General features: G+C 36.8%; 1 protein-coding gene across 6 annotated transcripts in view; it reads right to left on the bottom strand.

The window, feature by feature from the left end:
* Nucleotides 1-310: 310 nt before the first annotated feature.
* Nucleotides 311-9,878, bottom strand: part of NRIP1 (nuclear receptor interacting protein 1) — a 104,888-nt gene continuing 95,320 nt past the window's right edge. For all 6 annotated transcript variants that reach the window (XM_023227489.1, XM_023227492.1, XM_023227488.2 and 3 more), the window contains one exon: nt 311-7,601. In XM_023227489.1, coding sequence (XP_023083257.1) covers nt 3,803-7,270 — 3,468 coding nt within the window. In that variant the 5' untranslated portion in view covers nt 7,271-7,601 and the 3' untranslated portion in view covers nt 311-3,802. The remainder of the gene's footprint in view (nt 7,602-9,878) is intronic.

Below are 9,878 nucleotides of genomic sequence, written 5' to 3'. Positions count from 1 at the left end.
ACAAAGTCAACATTAATTTTGAATACTGCACAAACTATTTTCCAGTTTAAAAATTTACAGTGATCAACTAGTTACACACTGAATCATGGGAGACAGCGTATAGGCTGATTGTCACTTTGAGTTATGCCTTAATTACTCTGTTTCTAGTGCACTAACTTGCTAGCCACCTTCTTTTTTGTTCCCTTTATTTTTCTGAGAAGGGCAAAACATCCTTGAAGATCGCTGTTATATTCATAGCAATGTGTTTGATGTTTATGGAAAACCTAAAAACCAGAGAAAGTCCACAAAATAACAGTCATTTCAAACCAGAGACAATGCATTTTTTTTCTCATTTATTCAAATTCACTGCAGGAAGTAAACACTAAAAGATTAAAAAACAAAACAAAAAAATTCACACTGCAGTATGTACAGTTTCATGACATCATATGAAGAAATTAAATTTCTAATAAAAATGACAAATTATATTACTGAGCAGATCGCATCAAACTTGTATGTGTAAACACCAGAATTCTTACTATGAATGGTAATGTGCCTGTATTCCAGTATTGCTAATACCGGGATACTCTTGGAATAATGTTTGCAATGGGATTAAAAAATTCATGAAAGTAGTTGTGTGAATTCTTTATGTTTAAAAGTGGTTGACGATTAAAATAAACTGTTTAAGACCCTTGGATTCAAAGCACATTCTTTCACAAAGCTTAAACCACAGACGTCATGTCCAGAAATGGAATACTGTCATGTTGGGATGAACATCTGATCTGATTTGTTAAGACATTTTGCCAAATGCACAGATGCACAGGGTCCCCCATGCACTTTTCATGCAGCAGGTAATCACAACTTAAATAAAAGGTTTATTCTATACATTTGTCCAGACTTGCAACTGTATACATACATGCACAACTTTTAAACCTGTCTGATTATATTTACACTTATACATGGAATATACAGGAACCAAAGAGATTAAAAGGCTTTTCTGTTGCATTAGAACAATACAAAATATGTATTTTTCATTAAGGAAATCACTATTTACATCACCTTTAAAAACCGATTTTAACATCTTCATGTAACAAGTCAATATATATATATACATATTATATATATATATATATATATATAAAATATATACTCTCACCAGTTTACTCTTCTGTAAGATGCAGCAGAGAATAAACAGGTAATGAATGCTACCTTACTGATGTCAATGAGAGCTGTAGTACCCTTTCACAAATGACTTTATTAGAAGAAATTGTCTAGATATCTAAAATAGTCCTTGAAAATGTGTGTATGTGCATCCTTGTATCTACATATGCATAAACAAAGTGAATCTGTGGATGTATACCCTTTCTCACTGTTCTTTAAAATCACCCTAAATTCAAATTGGGGACATTCTCTAGTAAGTCAGAACAGCATTCTTTGTGGTCATGTTTATTTAAGTATTACATATTCTCATTCCTTTGTTAACAACAACAAAAACAACCAACCAACCAAAAAACAAAACAAAACCCATTAAAAAAAAAAGCAATGCTGGCCCTTGACAGTCTTTTCCCTGACCTAAATTTCACTCTCTTGTAAAAAGGCCATTTCCCTCTACCCAAGGGAGAATACCAACATATTTTTTCTGACATACCTCTAAGGCTCCAAACCTTTCACAACAATCAAGAAAAATGACTGGTTTAAAAGCTTATTTATATAATGTTGACAATAAGATTGTCATAGTATGGACATGGAGTAGAATATATTCAACTGGCCAGTGGAATTTTATGTCAGAATAAGCCTATGCCTTCACTTCTCCATGATGTTGCATAATACCCACTCCTATTACCGTATAATATTTCCAGTAGCTATTTACAAATCATTCTGAGGAAAAATAACCATTTAGGGTTTTAGATCATATTAGGAAATCACACCTATTTTTAATATAAAAATCTTAGAAACCACTTCAAGAACAACAACTTTAAATCAAAATCCTTCTAACTAGTAGTGATTATAGAATAATTTTTGATAGATCATTTGCTAACCAGGTTCACAATTAAAAACAAAATGGTGAATGAATTGTGGATTGTACAAACTGAACATAAAAACAGACCTGTTTCACAATTGAAACCCCATGTGGCTTCAATAATATATTAAGTTATTCTAAGACAGTATCAACATTTACTTTTCATCACTATTTTAAAATAAAAGATCCAATGGAGTGACTGTGTACAATTCTGTCATGTATATGGGCCTGTTGTACTTTTTATTTAGCCAGTCTGAGTTTAGTGCCTTTCTTGGGTTTAAACTAAATGTTGTAGCCTTTGCTGGCATTGTTCTTAGGATAATGATTTTAATAAAGGTTAAGGATGTATCCGGGAGAAGTTTCCAAACCATCCTGGAATCACCTGAGTTTGGTAAGTGGCCCTGTTTTTCCATCCCTAAGGCTAACTAAGTAGATGTTACTCATTAGAACACATAAATAATCACAGATTTTCCTGAGATGTTGAGCCAGATATGAAAGTTTTCCCCTCCACCCAATTTTTTTTGTCATAAAAAGTGTTCTGAACCCGATTTCCAAAAACATAACGGTAATATATGAACTACAATATTGCAAATTTTGAGCTGATGTGTGACTGTACTGGGGAAAATAGAGGCATCAAATAGTTTTTTTGTTTTGTTTTACAGTCTCATGTTCTGAGGAAAGTCATAAGCCATGGTTCTCAAACACAAGAAACACCTAGGGAGCGTGTTAAGATGCAGATGGAAGATTCCAGGTCCACTTAGCAGAGATTCTTGTTCTGTAGATCTGAGATGCTGCCTATGAATCTGCATTTTAAAACAAGTGCTCCAGATGGAGATGGTTCTAATGCAAGTGGTCAGAGTTCAGCTTTAAGGAATCCTGGTCATAAGACTCGCAGGTACCACAGGAATGGTGAGAATTAGCTTTTACAAGAGATGGTGAAAACAGTCCAAAGAAAAGCCATTTTGCTTCTGTTAAAAACAATTTCTTAAATATTCAACTTTTCAGGAAACCACCTAAAGATAAATGTTAACTTTTCTAATTCTGCAAAAGGAGGAGTATTAATTTAGTAAAGTAGTTAAAATACAAAAAATGGAAATCTGCCTTTTTTTTTTTTTAAAGGATCTATCAAACTTCCCTCAACTGTAATCAATTTTTACTAAGTAGTACAAGGTTTAAAGAAATCTATATTGAAAAGGATCAGAGTGGGACAGACACATTGGGAACCACAAAACCTCTTCCAAGAGTTAAAAATAAACTTTTTTTTTTCTTTTTTAGCAAAAGTGAAAAAATGTAAGCATATATTTTTCTAATTTATTTTTGAATTGGATAATAAGCTGTGAATCAGCGCTAGGTTTTTTTAATTGGATAATTATCCTTTAAAGAGTTGTTTAACAGTTTGGACTTTAAAAAATGTGTTATGTAGGCTGACTTCTGAAAAGCAAAATAAAGTACCCTAATAAAGGCAGCAAAATGCATTAATCCACTATGAATGGAGTTTTACATTTTAATTTATGCCTATTATTTATGTTTATAAAAGAATTTCATTCATAGGCTACTCACGGTTGTTATCTGATGCATACAGAAGTGTTAAACAACCAATTGCTAGTTCAGTAGTTTCCTCATGACATCTAATGTTAAGCAAAAATTAGTATGCATATTTAAACATCACCAGTAACCAATACTTTTCAAAATGAAAAAAGTTTCAATTATACCATGCTTTTCTCAAATCATGCTCTTATTTATACAGATCTCAAGTTCATACTCATTATGTTTTAAAAAGATCCCAAACTGGATGGCAGGTACATTTTATTCTGATTCTTTTTTTATTGTTAGCACGTTTCCCAGAAGTCCATAAACTTCTCCGTTTGCACTGTGTGGGCGAGAAGCATTATTTCCCATATGGCTATTGTAAGGGCTTCTTAAATTAAAGAAAGAAGCTCTTGTTTCTGCAGTAGGAAGTAACTCTTCTTTGATTGTGACCTGTGAGACACTTTCAGCAGATGAAGGCTCCCTCCAAATGTCCTTGTCTTGTGTTTCTCGACTGGTAACAGAATTGCCTCCTTTCTGCAGCATATAATATAGTATTGGGTTGGTTTTGGTCAGTCTTGGAGAGTCTTTCTCGTACTCATTCTTCTCCACATCAGTGATAACCCACTTAATGGGTCCTTTCTCACTGGGCATAGAACACCCATTCAAAAGCCCAGATTCTGGTCTAGACCCTGCACAGCCCAAGTGCTCAGGGAAAGTAGGACTTACAGGAGTTTTTACTACTCCTGGGTATGAAAATGTCCTGTTATCCATGCAACTGCTGGGCTGAGTGGGACTGTACATCAGTCCATTTAAAGAAGAAATGCTAAATTCAGGTTTGCTGTTGGTCACATTATTTTTGTGTCCTTTCTTTTTACTGTCAGCAACAGAGTTACTTCTGTGCGGGGACAAATCTCGCACACAGTTTTCTGAGAGAAGCAGCTGTTTCAGAACATTGAAGCTTTTGCTCTCTCTGGCCCAACTCCTATGTTCACTTTCGCTGGCTGGGCCGTGACCAGCAGGATATTTAAACTCAAGATCATTTCTGCTAAATTTCAGCTCTTCCTGGTTAAGCAAGGACCCATACAGTACTTCTGGGGCACTGTGATTGTTTGCAGCATCAACAACGTTGTTTTTCATCTTTTTAAATGGATTTTCTAAAGGCTCAGTATAAAGCTTCCTTTTCTTAGGGACCATGCACAGATTCTTTGATTCTAGAAGTGCCATTTCATTATTTCTGTGACTCTTGTCTGAATCATCTGTCAGGTAACTATCTGGATTTTGTCTTAGCAATCGACTTAAGAGACCATTCTTTGAGAAAGAAAAATCCTGAGGTGAAACAGGCTCCGATTTAAAGTCTTCGGACACTGGTAAGGCAGGTGCGCTTCTCTGCACAGCAGGAGCCATACCCAAGAATGGAGCACTCTTGGCATCATGGCTCAAGTGCATATTTGTATTAGGAATTTGTAAGTCATCACAAGGCTCAGATTTTATTTTCACCATCAATATTTGTTCACTTAAAGCTCTCTCTGAGTGTTCCTGAGTACTTTCATCTCTTAAGGGAGTTTTCTCTTTCTTTTCACTTTTACCTTTGTTGGGGTTTCCCAGGAGCAACTGGAGGACAGTGCGTCTTTCAAGCAGATTTTCTATTTCAGAACCGGAAAGCCCTGGTTCAGGACCTGTTGGTTGACTACTAAATGCTTGACTTTCTTCAGCTGCATTCGTTTTATTTGCGAGCAAAGGGCTATTTAATCTATCAATCACACCTATTGGTTTATCTGTGTTTACAGTTAACAGCTGTTTGCTGGGTCGCTGCTCTTCCACTGACATGGAAGACTGCAGTCCACACTGTGCTAAGTTTTGTAACAGCTTACTGGCACTAAAAGTTGCAGAGTTTTGTGCACCTTCGTTTTGGGCTGGTTTCTCTCCTGGCGTGTCTTTGCTTTTTGTAAGGTCCATTGAGTGGTTAGATGCAGTCTTTTCAGACTGAGTACTGCAGGCATACGGTGGGGAATTCCATTTGATGACCAGAGAGTGTTGAGAGAGATTGATGGGAGACTCTGCTTTGGCTGACGTAAGTAATGGTGGAGTGCTCACTGGCGTAGTCCGATTTGTACTGGGGCTTTCTATCACAGAAGTCCTTGCATAATTTTGTGTACTGAACTTGGTCACATCATTGTGTACTCCCTGAGGGCTGGTGTTTTTTTCTACATTTTCTTCATTCTTATGGCCAAGTAGCAATTGAAGAAGTGTTACTTTCTGGTGTGAGTTTAGCTTAGAACTCTTTGAGGTATCTTGATCTTCTTTGATATCTACGTCTGGGACTTTTGGATCCCAAGTGTTTAGCAAGGATTGAGTAAAGTTATCCAGGGAAACAGGTTGGTCAGATTCTGATTTTTCAGTTCGGTGTTTGCAAGACAAGTCTATGGGAACACAGTTGGAGTAAGAACTTTCATCACCACTGCTGTCATCTGTAAAGCTAGGATTGTTATCTGAATATTCATCAATAGTTGTAGGTGTACTACTTTCCTCAAAAATGCTTCCTCTCTCACTGTGACTGTGTCCATTCATTGGCTTAGGTATAGTCTGGCTTTTAAGAAGATGTAAAAGCAAACTATTGTTAGCAGCTTGTTTTATATTGTTTCTTTCCAGTGAGTTCTTATAACCTGCATTTTTAGGTGAAGAAGGAATGATACCCATTGGATTTTGAAATGTCGTAGCACTACTTTTGCTAGCCATCAGTTTGCTTGATGATGTTCTAGCCTGACCATTAAGATGGCTTGACATTGCTTTTGAGAGCTGGAAACTGCCAACATCCTTCTGGCCATTTTCTTGCAATCTGGCCATAGCAGCAAGTCTTTCACTTGCTGCTTGATTTGCATTTTGTGTTTTTAAAGCATGTTCTCGAGAATACTGCTGCAAATGGGCTTCGCTTGACAGAAGTAATGCTAACTGGCTACAAGCAACACTAGGTTTAGGTGAGGTGGCAGGACTAGCCCTTTTTTCCACCATGCTTGCAACAGCCTGTAATCTTGCAGCACATGACAATGGTTCACTCATGACCTTTGTTCCACTTTGTCCAACGTGATGAGGAGACTCTGCAAACCTATCTCTGATGAGGTTTTTAGTCACATCAGGAAGATTTGTATCAGGCTTTTGATCTTTAACTTTACTTTTCTTCAACAAAGTTTTTAAATGACTTGATGCAACACCATAGCACCTTAAATCCTTCTCCACTTTTAAAGAATCATGACTGAGGGCATATCCTTGCTCCTTGAGGCTCTGCCTAATTTGTTGTGACAGAGCAACAGTCTGCAGCCTAGAGCTGAATGACTGAAGCAAAGAGGCCAGTAATGTGCTATCCTGTTTGCCTTTAGGCACACTGTCAACCATGCCAGCTAGCAAAGCTTCCTTCTTTACGTTTAAATTTACGATAGAATCAGACAGCCTCTTCCGCTTTGCTGCATTCCAGTCCTCAGAAGACTGCAACAGTCTGGCTTTTTTGAGGTGCAGCATGCCAGATCCCTGATATGTATGTGTATTGAGAACTGGACCATTACTTTGACAGGTGGGAAATGCACTGCCAGAAATGTTAAAGTTCTGATCCTCTTCATTATTCCCAGCAGACTTTTTGTCGACGGCAGTACCTGATCCCCCTGCTGCCTGATGCATTAGTAATCCTTCTAGGTAAGTTAAAACAATAGAATCCTGGTGCACATCAGAGCCAAGCTCTTCTCCATGAGTCATGTTCAATAGAAGTGTTCACAAGGGCTTGGTTTCTATTCACTTTAAAGAATGGTTTTCTGTGGTGAGTGAGACGTAACTTTAATAAGTGAGTATCAGTTTATCACCTTCCATAGCAATCAGAGAGAGATGTACTGTTACATTCTGTCCAGGATTTCTTCTGGCAATGACAAGATAAATGCAGTCTGACCACAGAGCTGATCAACTTCTATGCAAGAAGGAGGAGAATTCCTTAAAACACAGGTCTGTAGCAGTAAGCAGATAGAATCCTTAGTGAATATATTCCTTTTCCTTCTTCATCGTTTGTTCCCCATTAAATGCAAATATCAGTGTTCTAAAAAAAATAAAAATAAGAATAGTTAAGGAGGCAGAACTAGAATCATGTTATAATACCTACAAGTAAAATAATATAGCATTTCTAAGTGTATATGTATATTACATATAAATAATAGACATATATATGGATTATAGTCACGTCAGTAATTTGTTTTATTGCCACTCCTATTCCATTGAAAATGTCTACTGGAAATCCTGTGGGTTAATCCATACTGTTAAAATGATCAAATCATTAGAGAAGAGAACATACTTTAATGTTATATAACCATCTTCGAAAGCCTGCCAAGTCTCTGAATTTTCATAAGCACCTTTCTGCAGAGTAATGTGAACGTTAAGTCTCCTGTATAGCTTTATAGCTCTATAGGAGAACTAGAACCTGCTTCCTTACATTACTGGGCACTTAGGAAGAAACAAAAGTAGATGTGCAGAAAAAGGAAAAGAGATGCAGACTCTGATGAGTCTGATGTGGGGTTGAGGCCAACAGAACAGACTCATTTCTGACATCATCCCCCAAACACCAGACATTCCATAAGTAATTTTTAGAATTTCTGTTTTCAAAAAAATGAAACCACTAACAAGTTGAAGATTATTTTGTGAGTCTGTTCAAAGTGTGACCATCTTAGTCATATTCATAAACATTAAAATACAGTCATATGGAGGAGAGTGATTCTTTAGATGCTTGTTTGGGGCTATCAAGGGTTTAATGTAGTTTGTTAGTAAATCCTTCCTCATGTGCTCTATGGAGAAGTCTTAATGTCAGGTCCATTCTTTACAGATACAGAAGACAGGGAAGGCATAAACATATATAAGAAGTACAATGGAAAATGCCAAAGACATTTTAGTCAGTTTGAAAAACATTCCAATGGTATTTATTATCTAAGAAGATACCAAACGATTTCCTATCACTAACACATACACAACAGAAGAAGCAAGAACTCATTGCATTTCTGCAAACTTGATAGATAATACTATCTATCAATACTGACCTAAGGAATGGGGCCAGTACACCTTTGGAAGAGAAGCTGGAATAAATTCCAAGAAATTTGTTTTTCAAGATGCCAGAACATTTTGTTCAAGTTATTAGACCTGAAGCTATCAACAAATACCTTGGTCCCTATGGAATTGAAAAGATAAATTTTAATTGAAAGATTACCCTGTAGCTTTTTGAGTACAATGCTTAACTCTAAATCAAACTTTAGGAAAGAATTATCTGATTGTATCAAATTGTTGAATGTATTGATTAAAAGGATAAGAAATGATAGCCATAGAAAAAGATATAGAAAGGAGGCAGCAACAATTAATTTCAACTGCGTAAGGAGTAGGATGAGAAGAGACCTTCTTGAGATTCCAGTGCCACCATTTTAAAAAGCTTTGCCATAATGTACTTAAGATGGATATTTTAAGAGGTTAATAATGATATAGAGATGAAATGGTGATGACGACTGCCACCAAATATCCATTCTCCCGTTTTCCTTTCCTAATAAAACCCTGACTTGCTTTTCAGGGAGTAGGGAGGTATCCCAGCTAAACAGTCCTTTTTTTTCCCCCATTGGTATATATCTTACAACTGATGGCATGTTACTTAACTGGAGGCTTATTTTTCTTTCTCAGTGGTATAAAACGTAAGGACACATTTTACAACGATAACATCTTGGAGTTGAGGAAACAGTTTTCTAATTCTCTTAAAAAACTTAATATGGCCGGGTACAGTGGCTCACACCTGTAATCCCAGCAATTCAGGAGGCTGTGGCGGGTGGATTGCCTGAGGTCAGGAGTTTGAGACCAGCCTGACCCATGTGGTGAAACCCCGTCTCTGGAAAAATACAAAAATCAGCTGGGTATGGTGGCATGCGCCTGTAGTCCCAGCTACTCAGGAAGCTGGGGCAGGAAAATTGCTTGAACCTGGTAGGCAGAGGTTGCAGTGAGCTGAGATTGTGCCACTGCACTCCAGCCTGGGTGACAGAATGATACTCCATCTCAAAACAAACAAAAAAACAAACAAACAAAAAAACCCAAAAATAACAACTGCTAATATACAATTAATGCTCAGCCAGTTAAGACATTTAACAACCATTTAATGGGATATGCAAATCTATTGTATTTCTCTCCATACCACTACCAACCTTTCTGTTCTTGGGTAGAGTGAAGAAAGTCAAAATCGTATCAGTCATTTGAAAACTGGTTTGTAAACAGCCATAAAATATACTTTATTTAAGAATAAGAATGAAGTAAGGAGCACCTTTGAGTTCATATTACTCCTGTTATTGCTATTCTA

The sequence above is a fragment of the Piliocolobus tephrosceles genome, chromosome 19 (genome assembly GCF_002776525.5).
Source record: "Piliocolobus tephrosceles isolate RC106 chromosome 19, ASM277652v3, whole genome shotgun sequence".
NCBI classification, from domain to species: Eukaryota; Metazoa; Chordata; class Mammalia; order Primates; family Cercopithecidae; genus Piliocolobus; species Piliocolobus tephrosceles.
Note: the sequence above shows the minus strand (reverse complement) of the source record. Positions and strands in the feature narration are given on the sequence as shown.